This window comes from Salvelinus fontinalis, chromosome 35, assembly GCF_029448725.1.
Source record: "Salvelinus fontinalis isolate EN_2023a chromosome 35, ASM2944872v1, whole genome shotgun sequence".
In the NCBI taxonomy this organism is placed as follows: Eukaryota; Metazoa; Chordata; class Actinopteri; order Salmoniformes; family Salmonidae; genus Salvelinus; species Salvelinus fontinalis.
Window position 1 is genome coordinate 25811492 of NC_074699.1, and position 21669 is coordinate 25833160.

The 21669-nt window shown below is 41.8% G+C and overlaps 1 protein-coding gene across 1 annotated transcript in view; it reads left to right on the forward strand.

Moving 5' to 3' along the window:
- The window catches only part of mettl15 (methyltransferase 15, mitochondrial 12S rRNA N4-cytidine), a 63479-nt gene that overhangs the window by 28474 nt on the left and 13336 nt on the right, over positions 1 to 21669 (forward strand). The window contains exon 3 of the mRNA XM_055899799.1: positions 15385 to 15521. Coding sequence (XP_055755774.1) covers positions 15385 to 15521 — 137 coding nt within the window. The remainder of the gene's footprint in view (positions 1 to 15384; positions 15522 to 21669) is intronic.

Below are 21669 nucleotides of genomic sequence, written 5' to 3' on the forward strand. Positions count from 1 at the left end.
TCCGTTCACCTACTCTGCGGCTCTGGACGGTTGGAACCAAAAATCTCAAATTTGGACTCATCAGACCAATTTGGACTCATTCCACCTGTCTAATGTCCATGGCCAAAGGACAGATTTCCACCGGTCTAATGTCCATTGCTCGTGTTTCTTGGCCCAAGCAAGTCTCTTCTTTATATCGGTGTCCTTTAGTAGTGGTTTCTTTGCAGCAATTTGACCATGAAGGCCTGATTCATACAGTCTCCTCTGAACAGTTGATGTTGAGATGTCGGTTAATTGAACTCTGTGAAGCATTTTATTTGGGCTGCAATCTGAGGTGCAGTTAATTGCCGTTTTCTGAGGCTGGTAACTCTAATAAACTTATCATCTGCAGCAGAGGTAACTCTGGGTCGTCCTTTCCTGTGGTGGTCCTCATGAGAGACCGTTTCATCATAGCGCTTGATGGTTTTTGCGTCTGCACTTGAAGAAAAGTTCTTGACATTTTCTGGATTGACTGACCTTCATGTCTTCAAGTAATGATGGACTGTGGTTTCTCTTTTCTTATTTGAGCTGTTCTTGCCATAATATGGGCTTGGTCTATTACCAAATAGGGCTATCTTCTGTATAACACCCCTACCTTGTCACAACACAACTGATTGGCTCAAATGCTTTAAGAAGGAAATAAATTCCACAAATTAACTTGGCACACCTGTTAATTGAAACGCATTTCAGGTGACGACCTCATGAAGCTGGTTGAGAGAATGCCAATAGTGTGCAAAGCTGTCATCAAGGCAAAGGGTGGCTACTTTGAAGATTTTTTTTGTTGATACATGATTGCCATATGTGTTATTTCATAGTTTTGATGTCTTCACTATTATTCTACAATGTGGAAAATAGTAAAAATAAAGAAAAACTGGAATGAGTAGGTGTGTCCAAACTTTTGACTTGTACTGTATACACTCCCGTTCAAAAGTTTGGGGTCACTTAGAATTGTCCTTGTTTTTGAAAGAAAAGCAAAAAATGTTGTCCATTAAAATAACATCAAATTGATGTTACACTACAAGGTTCTTACTGTGGAATGCAGTGTTTGGTTTTTGCCAGACATAATGGAATCCATGTCATCCAAAAAGTAATACTTTTGAATAATCTGTCCAAAATCATTCTTCCAAGAGTCTTGATGTTCATCCAGGTGCTTCCAGGTGCTTGAGTCAAATTTTGGATGAGATTGGTCCCATCATGTCTAGCTAAAACAAAACACTGCATTCCACAGTAAGAACCTCATTCCAACGGTGAAGCATGGTGGTGGTAGTGAGATGGTTTGGGGATGCTTTGCTGCCTCAGGACCTGGACGACTTGCCTTAATAGAAGGAACCATGAATTCTGCTCCATAAATTCTGCTCTGTATCAGAGAATTCTACAAGAGATTGTTTGGCTGTCCGTATGTGAGCTGAAGCGCAGCTGGGTCATGCAGCAAGACAATGATCCAAAACACACAATCAAGTCTATATGAAAATGTCTGAAATTTAACAAATTTTAGTTTTGGATGTTCAAGTCAAAGTCCAGACCTAATCCCAATTGAGATATTATGGCCGAACTTGAAACGAGCAGTTCATGATTGAAAACCCACAAATGTCGCTGAGTTAAAGCAGTTCTGCATGCAAGAGTGTGCTAAAATTCCTCCACAGCGATGTGAGAAACTTATCAACAACTACAGGAAGAGTTTGGTTTCAGTCATTGCAGCTAAAGGTGGCTCAACCAGTTATTGAGTGTAAGAGGGCAATTACTTTTGTTGCGTAACTTTGTTAATAAAATAAGTATCCCATTTTTTTATTTATTTGTAAACTCAGGTTCTCTTTATCTAATATTAAGTTTTGATTGAGATCTGAATGTTAAAAAAATATGCAAAAATAGAGAAAATAAGCAAATACTTTTTCACAGCACTGTATGTGGTAGTTGTTTACAAGATAACTTTATTAGTTGTTTTGTGTTCTAAATTAGCTTGAGAATGAAGCCAATAAGTATTTGGCTAATGATATAGACTGGAAGTAAGTGTATATTTATCTGCAGCCATTCATTTTCTGCCGGTCGACGTTCCAATTCTACGGCACATTTTGCGTAAGGTTTTTTTGGAGCACATTTGCAGAACTTTAAATCAGTCGCTTGGAAAATGGAAAAGGATGCCAAGCTTCGGCCTTAAAACCTGTTCAGGACTAATTCTCGTACCTTTATTAGTATGCCCGAGTAATTATTTTTCTTCATGTGAGGGCCATGAACAGTACCTAGTAATGCTGTGTACTGTTAGAAAGTTCTGATCCTCTGATCTTTATTTAAGCAATAGGGCACAGTCACAGGTGAATGGCATTGTTCCGCCCTACACGAAAGCAATAAGACACTGCCTCGCATGTCTTATTGCTTCTATAAAACGTTTACCAAATATTAAAACAGCAATAAATTATACAATTCATAAAAAATATATAAGTAAAGTAAATTGATACAATTGAATTATTCTACCAGAGGAAGTAGTCCAGACAGAAATCTGGTCTTTTAGTTATTTTCGTCATGTTGCTACAGATGCGCTCCAGTCGTTAATTATTTTGCATCGTTGCTATGTAAAAGTACTGGTCGTACATTCTAACAAAAATGGTTTCTATGCAGGCTGACTTATGTTTCTGACCATTTCTAGCTAGCTAGCCAACTTCAGCTAACTCAGTCACGTCAAACATTGCACCTGGAATGACTAGCTGCGTTTTCATTTGTTTTAGCTTCTTTTCTATTGGAATTTACTTGGCTATATCCATAATAATGACGTTGATGCATGATATCGCCTGGCTCAAATAAAGTTGACTTCCGTGTAGACACCCGTCCACTCTCTATGTAGGCTCCAAGGGAGTTTGCAATTCAAAAGGGAAACAAATTTTCAGAGGCCGGACAGGCAGACTTCTGGGCTTATATTAACCCCAGCTGTACCAAACCAAATGCTAGGCTGGAAGCAAGGGGAAATAATGTGCAAGTGGCGATAAATACAATCAGGGATTTGGACAGCAATGTGAACATAATGAAATTCTTATGGAGGCACAGTGTTATTTCAGATGGAATTGTTAGCAGGCATAGTGGTTTCCACTAGATTATATAGCCACAAGGTCAAAATTGTTTATGTCATAAAAATGTATGAAAACCTAACATAGCAGGCGTAAAATAAACACCTCAAATTAGATCCCCTACATACTGGTCTTGAGGAGAAGAAAAACATTTGTTGGGAGGTTCTCTTCTACACTGTTCAACCAATCCAGTAAATGTGGAGGAGGAGTTAAGATGGAGTGTCACCTTGTTAACTTCTTACGGCTGAGATCCCGTTAACAGGATCGACTTGACAACAGCCAGTGAATGTGCAGGGCGCCAAATTCAAACAACAGAAATCTCATAATTAAAATTCCTCAAACATACAAGTATTTTACACCATTTTAAAGATAAACTTGTTAATCCCACCACAGTGTCCGATTTCAAAAAGGATTTACGACGAAAGCACACCATCTGATTATATTAGGTCAGTACCTAACAGCTACCTCTCATGTGAATGCGCGTGGCCAGCTCGTGGCACTCAGCCAGACCTCTGACTCAATCCCCTCTCATTCCCCCCTCCTTTATAGTAGAAGCATCAAACAAGGTTCTTAATACTGTTAACATCTAGTGGAAGCCTTAGGAAGTGCAACATGACCCCATTGTCACTGTATCTTGGATAGGCAAAGAGTTGAAACACTACAAACCTCAGATTTCCCACTTCCTGGTTGGATTTTCTTCTCAGGTTTTTGCCTGCCATATGAGTTCTGTTATACTCACAGACATCATTCAAACAGTTTTAGAAACTTCAGAGTGTTTTCTATCCAAATCTACTACTACTATGCATATCTTAGCGTCTGGGCCTGAGTAGCAGGCAGTTTACTCTGGACACTTTATTCATCCAAGCTACTCAATACTGCCCCCAGCCATAAGAACTTAACGTCCAAAAACAGAAGTTGTGTCACAGGCTCTCTTTCCATTCTTTCCACTCGGCAGAGGCAAGGGTTAGGCATAAGGTTAGCAGTGTGTTTAGGGCAATGTTTCAAATAACATTTTAAGAGGCTTCATGGTAGAAATAGGTGGGGTTTAGCCATAATTATAACTTTGTGGCTATAGGTCATTATCAATAAAATGTCACAATAAGGTGCAGAGCGTTCGACTTGCCTGCTGGGGTCAAGGAAACCTGCAGCTCCGCAAAAACAATTGACATCTGTGTGCTGTTTTCAAGGGATTGTTAAATAAATGTTAACTATTTGGTTGTAATATCATCCATCACCTATTGAAGAGCATAGTCAGAACTACAAATTTCAAATTATTCCTTTCAAAAGAATTGCACACATTTTGCTCTATCGTAAGTTATAGGCCTACAGCAAGTAACTGTATGCTTTTCATGATCAGTAAACATCAATTGAGCATGTCATTTCAGATAAATGAGGGTAGCCACAAACTATCTTTCAGTATTGGCCACCATTAATTGGATATTTGAGTGATATAAAATGAAAGTGAACAATACCTGACAAGTATGAGTGGTTTAGGTCCATTTCCCATCCCTTGTGGGGTCTGCCTTTCAAACCGCAGAAGAGTGCATTTGCCAATGTAACATTACTGTTAGCTAATGTCTACTTTGCAAGCTACAGGTAGAAACTTTGTGCAGTTGACTAAACATAGTGGTAAGTAGACCTGGGGTACTTTTTACACCAACGTAGGCCTACCCAGTGGAGTTGGCAAGCAGTATCCCCTTTCAACGTTGTTTTTTGTGTTTGATCATGATTGCTGCTGACAGACATGATAGCTAGCTAATAACAGATCAGATCAATATGGCTAGTTAACAAGCTCACTTTCAGGAGATTAACTAGATGGCTCTATCTAAATATTGTTTGATTTGCTTTCCATCTATAGTGTTGATGACAGTAGTCCGATTTGACAACTTTACCAGGACAATGTCAAGCTCTTTCCAAAATCCTAATCTCTGATGAAGCAAGCTAAATGACACGTTGTTTCCTTTAGCTAGCTAGCTACACGACGAATGGTTCTGGCTACCCTCACATATCTGAAAATACATGATCAATTAATGTTTACTGATTTGCTGTATTTTTTTAAATTAACTTTTATTTAATCAGGGGAGCCCAATTTGAGACCAGGGTCTCATTTTCAATGGTGGCCTAAGACCACAAAGCAAAATATAAAAAATATAACAAGATACAATAAGAAGTACACTACATCGAACATCACAGCCATCATAAACAAGTTATTAAATCAATCAAACAATTTTACGCCTTTGTGAACTCATTCATCATCAGGGGTTTAAAATGCCCTAGTGACACCAGGGAATCCAGATGTAATGCATTTTGTAAGTGATTCCAAAAATGTGAAGTGTGAAAACGGATTAACTTAATTCCGAGTAGACCCTAGGATTCTAGGCTGGAACCCACTCGATGAGAGAACCATCCAATGAGTAAAAATGTAGTCCAACTGTGACATTTTTGCCTGAATTATAGAACAACATATATTTAGTTTTGCCCGCATTAAGTAAAAGTTTTAAATCAACAAGGGCCTTCTGTGCAGCTCTAACATTGCAGCTCTAACAGCTTGGTCAACAGTTGGTGCAATGGCATACATAACTGTATCATCTGCATACAGATGAATATTACAGGATTTAATATACCTATATTATTTATATAAATAGTAAAGAGAATTTGTCCCAAAATCGACCCCTGCGGTACACCTTTCATAATAGAGGAAGTTTTACAATTTCATATGCATTGAACAACCTATTCAACAACATATTAATGAAAAATGGGTGAATAGGGCCTGAATATATATATATATATATATATATATATATATATATATATATATATATATTTTTAAAAAAAAGTTGGGACACATACTCATTCCAGAGTATTTCGTTATTTTCTACATTTTTGGCTACTTTTGTTGGCTGCTTTTCCTTCACTCTGCGGTCCAACTCATCCCAAACCATCTCAATTGGGTTGAGGTTGGGTGATTGTGGAGGCCAGGTCATCAGATGCAGCACTCCATCACTCTCCTTGGTCAGATAGCCCTTACACAGCCTGGAGGTGTGTTGGGTCATTGTCCTGTTCAAAAACAAATGATAGTCCCACTAAGCACAAATCAGATGGGATGGGATGGCATATCACTGCAGAATGCTGTGGTAGCCATGCTGGTTAAGTGTGCCTTAAATTCTAAATAAATCAGACAGTGTCACCAGCAAAGCTCCATTACACCTCCTCCTTCATGCTTCACGGTGGGAATCGCACTTGCGGAGATCATCCGTTCACCTACTCTGCGTCTCACAAAGACACGGCGTTTGGAACCAAAATTCTCAAATTTAAATGTCACCAACAACCGGAACGTCAGCACTCCCCGATGCTTTGTATGAAGCCGTCTGCATTCTGTAAGGACCAACGCCGGGGATGAGAAGCAGGTACGGGGAGTCAAACATTCAATCAGGAACAGATATAAAACCAGACAGGAACAGCGTCAGCACACGGGTATACAAGGACATAAGACAATCAATACAGAAGCCTTCATACGAAGCATCGGGGAGTGCTTTCTTGCCCCGGTTGGCGCAGGAAGGCGCCCATCCCATGTCATGCCTCAGCCGGATCGTCAGGTTTTTACGCCCAGCCAGCTCGTCAGGCTGCTACGCCTCCGCCGGATCATCGGGCTCCCACGCCTCAGCGGGATCGACAGGCCTTCATGCCTCAGCCGGATTGTCAGGCTCTCACGCCTCTGCCGGTTTGTCGGGATTTCATACCCAGCTGGCTTGTCCAGTGCCCGTTCCTCGGCCGGCCCGTCAGGCTTGCCCAGGTGGGACGCCGGGTGGTGCCCCAAGAGAGAGGGGGGGGGGGGGGGGGGGAACTGTCACGCCTGCTCCCCCTCCCTGGAGCTCAAAGATGCCAGGCTCCCCAGAATTACGCACTCCTGCCACCATCAGTACACACACCTGCCTTTCCCCGTCACTCGCATCAGTGTATTATTGGACTCACCTGGACTCAATCACCTGTTTTATTACCTCCCTTATATATTTGTCAGTTCCCCATCTCTGTTACCTGCTGCTGCATTGATTGATGATTGTAATTGTGTACCCGTGTGCTGACGCTGTTCCTGTCTTGTTCTTTGTCAGTTCCCCATTTAAATGTTCTACTCCCCATACCTGCTTCTTGACTCCAGCGTCGGTCCTTTCACTGTATACCAACCCTACCTTGTTACAACACAACTGATTGGCTCAAAAGCATTAAGAAAGAAAGAAATTCCACAAATGAACTTTTAACAAGGCACACCTGTTAATTGAAATGCATTCCAGGTGACTACTTCATGAAGCTGGTTGAGAGAATGCCAAGAGTGTGCAAAGCTGTCATCAAGGCAAAGGGTGGCTACTTTCAAGAATCTAAAATATATTTTGATTTGTGTAACACTTTTGTGGTTACTACATGATTCCATTGTGTTATTTCATAGTTTTGATGTCGCCACTATTATTGTAAAATGTAGAAAATTGTAAAAATAAAGAAGAACTCTTGAATGAGTACGTGTCCAAACTTTTGACTTGTACTGTATATTTACTATAAACTTCGTAAATTACATCCTATAAGAGTTCAGCTGCCTTTTTACTGTAATAATTCATCATATAACTAGTGGGTTGGAAAAGTATCCTTATTTCTTGCAGCACTGCCTTGATTCTTTCTTTCCTCCCCTCCTGTACATCTCACAGAGTTGGTTAGTGACTCTACAAATTTGTTAAGATCTCAGCTTTTGTCTCCTATAAATGTTGTCCTGCTGTAATGAAGTACGAATTATGACTGTCTACAAATTGTTCATTTTTTAGCTGCTATCCACCCTAACTAGCTGCTATCCACCCTAACTAGCTGCTATCCACCCTAACTAGCTGCTATCCACCCTAACTAGCTGCTATCCACCCTAACTAGCTGCTATCCACCCTAACTAGCTGCTATCCACCCTAACTAGCTGCTATCCACCCTAACTAGCTGCTATCCAAATGGAAGGTTCTTAGTGATTTTCTCAGAAAATTATCAAGGGTAATTTCTACAAAACTATGTAGTGATTTTCACAGACAAATACTTTTGAAAAAGGTCATACATTTTATTTACTCAGTTAAACCATTATACCATTTGTTGATTTGAATGCTCATTCACAGACAGCCATTTTCCACAATCCCCAGATGACGCAGTGATCAATCAATCAATCAAATGTATTTATAAAGCCCTTCTTACATCAGCTGATGTCACAAAGTTCTGTACAGAAACCCAGCCGAAAACCCCAAACAGCAAGCAATGCAGGTGTAGAAGCAAGGGGGCCAAGAAAAACTCCCAGAAAGGCCAAACCTAGGAAGAAACCTAGAGAGGAATCAGGCTATGAGGAGTGGCCAGTCCTCTTCTGGCTGTGCCGGGTGGAGATTATAACAGAACATGGCCAAGATGTTCAAATGTTCAGAGATGACCAGCAGGGTTAAATAATAATAATCACAGTGGTTGTCGAGGGTGCAACAGGTCAGCACCTCAGGAGTAAATGTCAGTTGGCTTTTCACATCATTCATATCATTCCGATATTTCAGAATATCTCTACCGCTCCTGCTGTCTCTAGAGAGTTGGAAACTGCAGGTCTTGGACAGGAAGCACGTCCGGTGAACAGATCAGGGTTCCATAGCCGCAGGCAGAACAGTTGAAACTGGAGCAGCAGCACGGCCAGGTGGACTGGGGACAGCAAGGAGTCATCATGCCAGGTAGTCCTGAGGCATGGTCCTAGGGCTCAGGTCCTCCGAGAGAGAAAAAGAGAAGAGAATTAGAATTAGAGAGAGCATACTTAATTTCACACAGGACACCAGATAAGACAGGATAAATACTCCAGACTGACCCTAGGCCCCAGATACACAAATGTCTGCAGCATAAATACTGGAGGCTGAGACAGGAGGGGTCGGGAGACACTGTGGCCCCCGTCCAACGATACCCCCGGACAGGGCCAAACAGGCAGGATATAACCCCACCGACTTTGCCAAAGCACAGCCCCCACACCACTAGAGGGATATCTTCAACCACCAACTTACCATCCTGAGACAAGGCCGAGTATAGCCCACAAAGATATCCGCCACGGCACAACCCAAGGGGGGGGTGCCAACCCGGACAGGAAGATCACGTCATTGACTCAACCCACTCAAGTGACGCACCCCTCCTAGGGACAGCATGGAAGAGAACCAGTAAGCCAGTGACTCAGCCCCAGTAATAGGGTTAGAGGCAGAGAATCCCAGTGGAGAGAGGGGAACCGGCCAGGCAGAGACAGCAAGGGCGGTTCGTTGCTCCAGTGCCTTTCTGTTCCCCTTCACACTCCTGGACCAGACTACACTCAATCATAGGACCTACTGAAGAGATGAGTCTTCAATAAAGACTTAAATGTTGAGACCGTGTCTGCGTCTCTCACATGGATAGGCAGACCATTCCATAAAAATGGAGCTCTATAGGAGAAAGCCCTGCCTCCAGCTTTTTGATTCGAAATTCTAGGGACAGTAAGGAGGCCTGTGTCTTGTGACCGTAGCGTACGTGTAGGTATGTACGGCAGGACCAAATCAGAAAGATGGGTAGGAGCAAGCCCATGTAATGCTTTGTAGGTTAGCAATAAAACCTTGAAATCAGCCCTTGCCTTAACAGGAAGCCACTGTAGAGAGGCTAGCACTGGAGTAATATGATCAAATTTTTTGTTTATTGTCAAGATTCTAGCAGCCGTGTTTAGCACTAACTGAAGTTTATTTAGTGCTTTAGCCGGAAAGTAGAGCGTTGCAGTAGTCTAACCTAGAAGTGACAAAAGAAAGGATTCATTTTTCTGCATCATTTTTGGACAGAAAGTTTCAGGTTTTTGCAATGTTACGTAGATGGAAAAAAGCTGTCCTTGAAACAGTCTTGATATGTTCCTCCAAAAGAGAGATCAGGGTCCAGAGTAACGCCAAGGTCCTTCAGTTTTATTTGAGACGACTGTACAACCATCAAGATTAATTGTCAGATTCAACAGAAGATCTCTTTGTTTCTTGGGATCTAGAACAAGCATCTCTGTTTTGTTCGAGTTTAAAAGTAGAACATTTGCCGCCATCCACTTCCTTTTGTCTGAAACACAGGCTTCCAGGGAGGGCAATTTTGGGGCTTCACCATGTTTCATTGAAATGTACAGCTGTGTGTCATCCGCATAGCAGTGAAAGTTAACATTATGTTTCCGAATGACATCACCAAGAGGTAAAATATATAGTGAAAACAATGGTGGTCCTAAAACGGAGCCTTGAGGAACACCGAAATGTACAGTTGATTTGTCAGAGGACAAACCATTCACAGAGACAAACTGATATCTTTCCGACAGAGAAGATCTAAACCATGCCAGAACTTGTCCATGTAGACCAATTTGGGTTTCCAATCTCTCCAAAAGAATGTGGTGATCGATGGTATCAAAAGCAGCACTAAGGTCTAGGAGCACGAGGACAGATGCAGAGCCTCGGTCTGACGCCATTAAAAGGTAAATTACCACCATCACAAGTGTAGTCTTAGTGCTATGATGGGGTCTAAAACCAGACTGAAACGTTTTGTATACATTGTTTGTCTTCTGGAAGGCGGTGAGTTGCTGCGCAACAGATTTTTCAAAAATTGTTGAGAGGAATGGGAGATTCGATATAGGCCAATAGTTTTTTTTATATTTTCTGGGTCAAGGTTTGCCTTTTTCAATAAAGGCTTTATTACTGCCACGTTTAGTGAGTTTGGTACACATCCGGTGGATAGAGAGCCGTTTATTATGTTCAACATAGGAGGGCCAAGCACAGGAAGCAGCTCTTTCAGTAGTTTAGTTGGGATAGGGTCCAGTATGCAGCTTGTGGGTTTAGAGGCCTGATTATTTCCATTAATATGTCAAGAGATAAAGTACTAAAACACTTGTGTCTCCCTTGATCCTAGGTCCTGGCAGAGTTGTGCAGACTCAGGACAACTGAGCTTTAGAGGAATACGCAGATTTAAAGAAGAGTCCAAAATTTGCTTTCTAATGATCATTATATTTTCTTCAAAGAATTTAATGAATGTATCACTGCTTAAGTGAAAGCCATCCTCTCTTGGGGAATGCTGCTTTTTAGTTAGCTTTGCGACAGCATCAAAAATAAATTTTGGATTGTTCTTAAAACTTCTTGTCAATAGGGGGTGCTGTTAGCACTTTTTTTCTTGACGTTGCCAAATTAAACTGCCTAGCACTCAATTCTTGCTCGTACAATATGCATATTATTATTATTATTGGATAGAAAACACTCTCTAGTTTCTATAACCGTTGGAATTGTGTCTCTGAGTGAAACAGAACTCATTCTACAGCACTTTTCCTGCCAGGGAGTGAGATTTCAGAAATCTTGGCCTCTGTTCCCAGGTCAGTTTTTAGGTCCCTGTGAATGCTATGGGGCTACAAACCCTGCCTACGCCTTCCTCTAGATGTCAGTAAGTGGTGACAATTTGAATGGAGTCGATTGCGCAATCCGGGACTTTTCTTCCCTGCGCTTGACCCACGATGGACGTCGGACTGGCCTCCTTCCAAGCTTTGGTTTAGCCAGTAATATATCTCCGGTCATGTTTTTACTCGTTATAGGTGTTAAAGACATCATAAGGTAGTTAATTTAAACCGTTTTATAGCAATTTATATCCGTTTAGTGCGATTTTCTGGCATTTCTTTGTGACGCACTTCCAAGAGTTGGACATTTTTCCAGTACATGCCGAACGTTAGTGGCCATTTCGACAGGACAAGAGGACATCTTTCGACCAAAAGAAGATTAGACCGGAGAAAGGATACATTGCCCAAGATTCTGATGGAAGTTCAGCTAATAGTAAGAACTATTTATGATGATAAATCGTTGTTCTGTTGAAAAATGTTAAACCCATATGCCGCCATTTTCTTTGGGGTAGCTTCGCTTTGGCGCACCCTGTATTGCACAGTAAGGATAATTTAAAAAATGTAATTCAGCGATTGCATTAACAACTAATTTGTCTTTCAATTGCTGTCCACCCTGTATTTTTTAGTCAAGTTCATGATTAGTTATTCATTAGACTAGATCACTGTCCAAGATGGAGCCCGACATTTTCTGGCCAGTTTGGCTACTTTTCTCATTGTATAACCACATTTTTTTGTGGCTAAATATGCACATTTTCGAACAAACTCTATATGTATGTTGTAATATGATGTTACAGGAGTGTCATCGGAAGAATTCTGAGAAGGTTAGTGAAAAAATGAATATATTTTGGTGGTGATAATGCTATCGCTCTTTTTGCCTTGAATCAATGCTGGGGTAATGTTTGCACATGTGGTATGCTAATATAACGATTTATTGTGTTTTCGCTGTAAGACACTTAGAAAATCTGAAATATTGTCTGGATTCACAGGATCTGTGTCTTTCAATTACTGTACGCTGTGTATTTTTAAGAAATGTTTTATGATTAGTAATTAGGTAATACACGTTGCTCTCTGTAATTATTCTAGTCGAGTTGTGATGGTGGGTGCAATTGTAAACTATGATTTCTACCTGTAATATGCACATTTTTCTAACAAAACCTATGCTATACAATAAATATGTTATCAGACTGTCATCTGATGAGGTGTTTTCTTGGTTAGTGGCTATCAATATCTTTATTTGGTCGAATTGGTGATAGCTACTGGTGGAGAGAAAAAATGGTGGACAAAGAAAAATGGTGTCTTTTGGTAACGTGGTTAGCTAATAGATTTACATATTGTGTCTTCCCTGTAAAACATTTTAAAAATCAGAAATGCTTGCTGGATTCACAAGAAGTGGATCTTTCATCTGGTGTCTTGGACTTGTGATTGAATGATATTTAGATGCTAGTATTTACTTGTGACGCTATGCTAGCCATGCTAGTCAGCTTTTTTACTGGTGGGGGTGTTGGGGGGTGCTCCCGGATCCGGGTTTCTGAGGCGGTAGAAGTTAATTTCCTCAATTAAGTTGGAAAATAGGATGATCGAGCAGCAGTGAGGGCTCTTCGATACTGCACGGTACTGTCTTTCCAAGCTAGTCAGAAGACTTCCAGTTTGGTGTAGCGCCGTTTCCGTTCCAATTTTCTTGAAGCTTGCTTTAGTGCTCGGGTAATTTTCTGTTTACCAGGGAGCTAGTTTCTTATGACAAATGTTTTTGTTTTTAGGGGTGCGACTGCATCTAGGGTATTGCGCAAGGTTAAATTGAGTTCCTCAGTTAGGTGGTTAACTGAGTTTTGTACTATGACATCCTTGGGTAGGTGGAGGGGGAGTCTGGAAGGGCATCTAGAACTCTTTGGGTTGTCCGAGAATTTATAGCACGACTTTTGATGATCCTTGGTTGGGGTCTGAGCAGATTATTTGTTGCGATTGCAAACGTAATAAAATGGTGGTCCGATAGTCCAGGATTATGAGGGATAACATTAAGATCCACAACATTTATTCCACGGGACAAAACTAGGTCCAGAGTATGACTGAGGCAGTGAGTCGGTCCGGAGACATGTTGGACAAAACCCATTGAGTCGATGATGGCTCTGAAAGCCTACTGTAAACAGTAGCTATAAAAAGTGATTGAGTAGGCTGCATAGATTTCATGACTATAAACTCAAAAGATGAAAATGTTATTTTTTTTTTGTAAATTGAAATTTGCTATTGTAAATGTTAGCAACACCTCTGCCTTTGCGGGATGCGCGGGGGATATGGTCACTAGTGTAACCAGGAGGTGAGGCCTCATTTAACACAGTACATTCATCAGGCTTAAGTCATGTTTCAGTCAGGCCAATCACATCAAGATAATGATCAGTGATTAGTTTATTGACTATAACTGCCTTGGAAGTGAGGGATCTAACATTAAGGAGCCCTATTTTGAGATGTGAGGTATCACAATCTCTTTCAATAATGGCAGGAATGGAGGAGGTCTTTATTCCAGTGAGATTGCTAAAGCGAACACTGCCATGTTCAGTTTTGCCCAACCTTGGTCGAGGCACAGACACAGTCTCAATGGGGATAGCTGAGCTGACTACAATGACTGTGCTAGTGGCAGACTACACTAAGCCGGCAGGCTGGCTAACAGCCTGCTGCCTGGCCTGCACCCTATCTCAATGTGGAGCTAGGGGAGTTTGAGCCCTGTCTATGTTCGTAGATTAGATGAGAGCACCCCTCCAGCTAGGATGGAGTCCGTCACTCCTCAACAGGCCAGGCTTGGTCCTGTTTGTGGGGGAGTCCCAGAAAGAGGGCCAATTATCTACAAATTCTATCTTTTGGGAGGGGCAGTTTTTTTTTAAACCAGCGATTGAGTTGTGAGACTCTGCTGTTGGAGATCCTCAATCCCCCTAACTGGGAGGGGGCCAGAGACAATTACTCGATGCCGACACATCTTTCTAGCTGATTTACATGCTGAAGCTATGTTGCGCTTGGTGACATCTGACTGTTTCATCCTAACATCGTTGGTGCCGACGTGGATAACAATATCCCTATACTCTCTCCACTCGACAGTTTTAGCTTTAGCCAGCACCATCTTCAGATTACCTTAATGTCAGTAGCCCTGCCCCCTGGTAAACAGTGTATGATCGCTGGATGATTCATTTTATGTCTAATACTGTGGGTAATGGAGTCGCCAATGAATAGGGTTTTAAATTTGTCAGAGCTAATGGTGAGAGGCTTTGGCGTCTGAGACCCCGTAACGGGAGGAGTAGAGACCAGAGAAGGCTTGTGATTAAGTATGTGCAGGGGCTGAGCTTAACTCCAGAAAGAGATTGGCAGTCAAACTAATTGTACATTTTTGCACAAGGTACTATTGGGGATAAGTCTTTATTTTTCAGTGGCGTTTTTATTTATCAGGACACATATTGTGTGATGTGTGGGTGTAGCTTAGATCGTCCAGGGAATTTGGGGCTGGGGTGTAGCTTGGACGGCAGGCTGAGTTGAGAAAGATCTTTCAAGAGAGGCAAGGATGACAAAAAAATTGACTTTTGGATGCGAATGGAGAACTGTCTAGCTAGATAGCTGTTGTGTGTTTTGTGACAACTAAAAGAGACTCAAACAGTACCGTTGGTTAAAAGGTTCTTCAAATGTTTAAGTGCATGATAGCAATTATTACAATGGCAATAATATATAATTGCAATTATATGATTGGACATTTCATGATTATTTAGTCTTTCATAGTGTACTAGTGCATTATGAATTGAGGTATGCTAACTAATCATTCTCTGAGCAATCACCTTAGAAATGAGGACTATGTATAGGCTAATTGATAGAGGGTTGTCATTGTAAGGCCTCTGAAAGCACTGTCCTTGACATCAGACTACCTATTGTCTGTGTCCATAGGTTGTTCTGGACATGACCTTTGGAGGTGGAGGTCACACCAAAGCCATCCTGAAGGCATCTCCTGAGGTGACAGTAGTGGCCCTAGACCGAGACCCCACAGCATTCAGCTTAGCTCAACAGCTGGCCAAGGAACACAGGTGATTGCCTTTTTTATAATAATTACAGTGGTATGTATAATATTGGAACAAATTGTACTTAAGTCACATATTTCACAGATTTGCAAGTCAAAATACATTTGTTTGCAAATGTAATCTGCATGTAGAAATGTCAATGAACATCAAGGGATCCTTTGGGATTTTGGCAATGAGGCCTTTTCTTCTTCCCCAGAGTCAGATGAACTTATGGATACCATTTTTCTGTCTCTGCGTGCAGTATGAAGGAAGTTGCTAACTAGTTACAAATACATAAAAATGGTACACACGAGTTCATCTGACTCTGGGAAAGTAGATAAAGGTTCTCATTGGCAAAATCCCAAAGGATCCCTTTAACACATCTTAATATGCAGTAACACAAAAGTTATTGTAAATTGTGTAGGCTACCTACAATGCAATTAATTGCACTGTACCTGCTTACATTATGATTAATATATACATGCTTTAGAGACAGTTATTTGAAGTGACACTACAAAACAGAATAGACACTCTAATGAAGTCTGATTCACAATATCTCTACGGCCGAATGTGATTGGTATGTGCTTGCATTGTTAATGCTGTTATGTGGGTTATTTCCCCTCAAAGTTATACAGTCAACAATTTATGGATCATAGTTTAGATTGAAGGTTAGCTAGATCATGATACAGCCTTTTGCATGCATCCCACCTCCCAACCCTCTCCACCTCCTTGCCAACCCTCATACCCTGAAAAAAAATGAATCATTGAATAACTGCTGCTAAAGCCCCTCGTTTCACAATCCATCCACATCCATTGTGTCAGGGAGACTTAAACCCAGTCCCCCCACGCTTAGCTGGTGGGCCTGGTGTCTCATTTGTCAGAACAGAGGCCCACAGCCCCAGTGTGAGGGAGATGCTGCCTCCCACTGAGGTTCCGTCAGTGGTGAGTGGGAGGTAAAGAGAGAGGAGAGCCCAGCAAACTTCGAAGAGAGAGGAGGGAGACACCGGGCCACTGTGTTTAATAATGAGGGAGAGAAGGAGTGTGTGCGAGCGAGAGCGCATGAGGGAGGATGAAAATGAGATGTTCCTAAGACCATGGCGTGGGTAGGAATCCTTTTACGTAGATTCCGGGGAAACCTCTCTCTGGGGGAATGTCTGCTACAGATACGCGCCCATGAGAGGGGGATGAGACGGAAGAGAGAAAATCAGAGTACACCATTCTGTCAGCAGCAATATACCCCAGCTATAAACCCTTCCACACCCACTCACGATTTGAGTTGAGAGAAGAGAGAAATCTAGCAATTAGCTAATATTATTGGAAGCCTGTATAAAAGACCCTTGCAGCCCACGCAATGCCTCCACACAACAGGGCTGGAGAGCGTTCTCTTCTCTCTCGCTCGTATTTCTATCCTCACTGATTTCACTTCTCTTTAGCCTTGCAAAAAGTACAGCCTTGATGCAAACTATTGAAGAGCGATGTGAATCTGCACTTATGTAATTGCTTAGATTAGTTCCCAGAGGAAGAGTTAGATTTTCTAGCGTAGTAGACGCCCTGACAACTTTCACATTGGTTGCAGTGGTCTGAGGGGTATCCTACGAAGGAAGCTGGATCTACTCAGTGTTTTCTAAAGCTAACCAGCTTCAATTAGCTTCAGATTCCAACTCAGGCTTCATCCGTACTACTACGGTATGAAGCCTGCCGCAAACTCTATCAGGCTTGTAACTGCACGTACATGTCACACATGGCTAGTCGAACGCTGAACTCTTCATTGAGACAATGCTGAAACATCAAGCAATGGGCAAATCAGTTGCACATTTTCATTTGTGCCAAAAATCAAAATGAAAGAAGGCCTGGGACGATACCAGTATCGCAATATATATCGCAATATTTCCTTGCCAAAAATGGAAACGCGAAGCAGATCAAAGTCTTTGGTCCTTTATAAACCTGCTGTATGTGAAATAGTGTGTGCTTGAGCTTGAAAAATCAATACATGTAACTCTGAATGACATCATGTTGTTGTTTGTTTCCAATATTAGGGCTGTTTTCCTAAAGAAGGTAAATCCGCTTTGTGTTTTGTTTCCTTGCCACGACACTGAGTATTGCGATACTGTTATTGTCCAGGCCCTAATGTTGAGACTTAATTCTCTATTCTGGGTGTGACAATATTGTGGAGATTCTACGCACTAGTCTATTACCAGAGATATCTTTGTTATTGCTATTACTTACGTATAGGGGGCTTTATGTGTGTGCAACTTTTAGGTAGAAAATTAACTAAAGCCACATCTGGGGGGAAAAAGAGAAAGTAAATTAAAAATGTGTCTGTATGTAATTGATTTGCATGGGGTGATTAGCATTTAGCAAATAACCTGATGTATCATGTTTACTATAGACACCGATCCACTCTCCTAGGGCGACAATCCATAAGAAATCTAGTGAATAGGCCTACCAGGGAGAAGAAAGAGGAAACGACATTAGTTGTGGCACTCTACTGAGACTCTACGTAGCTCGAACTCTCTTTAGTCTTAGGCTTACATCTTAAACATGCTACATTTGTTTATTTTTAAGTTTAGTTTAAACTTCTAGAGTTGAGGTTGCTTAAGTTCACATTCCAAACCAAACACAAGCATCTTTCGCCGGTGGTACTTTGTGTGTGTTCTTTTTTCATGTCCTGTAGATATTTTCATCACTGCTCCCCTGCTGAAAGCAATCAATCAGCATCTTGTCTTAGGCCTTAGTGACGCAGGTAGAGGAGCTGAGCAGGTCAGCACTGGGGAATATTTCAGACTTGATTTGTGGAGAAGCAGCGCGTCACGTTGGACACACACACACACAAACTTAGCACTCAATGGTGAGGACTCCTACCACTTTTACCTCAAGATGGGGCGTTGGAAGGGGAATGGCATCTGCGGATGTGTGTTTTCAAGTGCTGCTGAAAATAGTGCATTTTTGTGTAATGTGTTCAGGTTACAGTCATGAAAATGGAAAACAAAGGACACGATCTTTACACAGTACATCCGTACTGTGCATTTGTGTCATCCGTCAGAGGAAGCGCTTAAAAGATTAAACAAACCAACAGAGGAATTGTATTTTTAATTATTTTTTAATTGAACCTTTATTTAACTAGGCAAGTCAGTAAAGAACTAATTCTTATTTACAATTACAGAATATGTGTAGGCAAACCCTTATCTGCTCTACTTCAAACCTAGATAAACAGGTGACAGACGTTCATATGAAGAAGACTGCAGCAGCTCAAAGCTCTGTTCCTTTATTAAGGTCCTGCTCCAGGGCACCAATACTACCACCAATACTTACTCCCATGATTGGCCTACAGTACACAGACAGGGGAAGGGCTTTCTTTATCACATTTGTGGACAACTGGGGACATTTTCTGGGGCAAGTAGCAAAAATAGATGCAGGCTGAGCACTTGTGGAGAACCTTGACAGAAATTGGAACAGGGTGTTGATTAAGAAAGACGGAAGTTTCGCCATTTAATGGCCAATCTTCACACTTCCTGAAGACCCTAATGGAACTTAAATGGAAGCAGTTCCCAAAACCCCTTTTAATGTGATACGTGACATGGAAGTTGTAGTGACTACAGATAGTCAGAGCCTCAGTGTTAACATCTCCTCTGACGAACGGCGCTCTTTGCAGGACAGTAACCCCAGTCACCACCCTGGGGCATTGGGGTCTACCTTGTCCAGAGGGAAGAGTGTCCCTACTGGCCATAGTTTGACACGTGCACGTGAAGGAGAGTGGTTGTAACAATAACCAGTTCATCATTATTTTTTAAACAAGGTTGCCCTGCCTGGAGCCCTGTTACCTCACTCAGCAGGGCAGGGCATCGTCCAGCATTACTTAAGGTCATTCAATCCACCATATGCCCCAATGTGGCCTTTTCTTCAATCATTTAACATGTTGTAGGTGGACCAGGGGAGATGGCATTTAAAACAACAACAACCTTTTATTCAGTTATAAGTTAAGAATGATGTCAATGTTGTGGGTTGCACAATTACATATAGATCAGTTCTCTAAATGTAACGGCTTTCTTCTGTGGACGAAGAATCGGACCAAAGCACAGCGTGGTTAGTGTTCATCATTTTTAATTAAAGCCAATAAACGTGAACACTACAAAACAACAAAATGTGAAAAAAACGAAACAGTTCTGTCTGGTGCAGACACATGAAGACAACCACCCACAAAACCCAACACAAAACAGGCTACCTAAATATGGTTCCCAATCAGAGACAATGACTAACACCTGCCTCTGATTGAGAACCATATCAGGCCAAACATAGAAACGGAAAACTAGACACGCAACATAGAATGCCCACTCAGCTCACGTCCTGACCAACACTAAAACAAAGAAAACACAAAAGAACTATGGTCAGAACGTGACACTAAAGCAAATATAAGCCTATACTTGGACCATCCACACACACACACACACACACACACACACACACACACACACACACACACACACACACACACACACACACACACACACACACACACACACACACACACACTACCGAAACTGGTCTTGTTTAATAATATAACACCTTACATAAGGCATTTATATATCCAACCATGTTTCTAAGCCACATAAAGAAGTTAATCAATAAAAAACGTTGTGACTGTTTTGCATATTCTTAAATCCTTCTGTGGCTCACAGAAACAGAGCATCGGAGCCTCCTCAGCGTGTTGGGGAGTTCAACCGGCATAGCTGAGGGTGTGTGGAAAAAAAGTACCAGGATCTTAAATATAGTAACTGAAAATGGTATGATAAGGAAATTGCCCACTTGGCCAGTGTCTCATCTCTTGCAATTATCAATTAATAAAGTCCATAGATTAAAATCCCTTACTAAGAAAGCTCCATTATAATCTTTTGTAGTTCAACACGTTTTAGCCACAACTACTATAAGAACAGCTTGTTAGGGTCTTTGTCTCTTCAATGCTTTATCCACCTCCTCTCATAGCCTGCCTGCCTTATTGCTGAAGACAATGTAAGATTTGTGGAGGAGGCTAGAAGAGTTGACACGACACCATCTGTACCAAACCAAGTTTATGATTAAACCTCACGATGCATTTAAACAAGTCAACTACCTGGATGAAATTAAATGTATCTCCACACACTGTGTTGTTTACCATGGTATCCAAGTTTAATTGAATTAGGGGGATAACAAAGGTATGTCAATTTTAGATGTTATGTCCATGAAACAATGTATGGATAATATGATATCCCTTCAGTTTTCCTACACTTTATTACATTTTATAGCCAATGTAACTTTTTAGGGGTCTTCAGTCTCTGAAGGGAGTGAAATGCATCAAGAGTCCTGATTGATGAAAACGGCCTTAAACCAATGAGCTGCAGAAGCCATAAATTCTCAGCATATTGACATAAGGTCTTACTGTATACTGCATTGGTACACAGTAGGCATGGTTGCTCTGTCTGGGGGCACTGCTCTGTTGAGATGGGACCGGGAGAGGGTGGACGGGTCTGTGAAGCACGTGGGTGTGGAGAATGCCTTGCTATAGATTTTACAGCATATTAATGACTGCAGCAAAGAATGAAAAACTTCTAGAGCATGATAAGGAAAAGCCCTGGCCTGACAGCGCGGGCGAGATGCTCCACTCAACCCTTGGTCTCTCAAGCGTCAGTGGGTGTATATACACAAGGACCCCAAGGCCTGCTTGCTAAGCCGTTAGTGGGAGAGACCTTATCGAGATGGCCACTGCTATTATATCTTTATTGCAGCAATGGGGGTCTTTTATTTTATTTCAACAAGACTATTGAGAGGAGACTAGAGGAGGTTAGATGAGGAGGAATCGCAATTGTCTGCGGTGCTGAGATGTGGAAGACGTTATATGTCAGGTTGGTGTGGTGTCTAAGACCCTGCCTCTGTCTCTCCCTTTCTGTCTGCCAGTGTTGGGTGACCCCTCAGGCTGATTTATGGCTGCCCCTCTAGCTCACACCAGCCATCATCTCGGCTGACTATCTGAAAAGGTCACATGAAAAATGCATCCCACTACCTGTGTGTGCGGCAGGAGGCTGTGTCTTGTACAAGGCTGTCTGTGTGTTGAGGCAGGAGGCTGTGTCTTGTACAGGGCTGTGTGTTGTACAGGAAGGATTTGCATGGGGATGGGGTCCAGAGGAGACAGGTGTTGAACAGC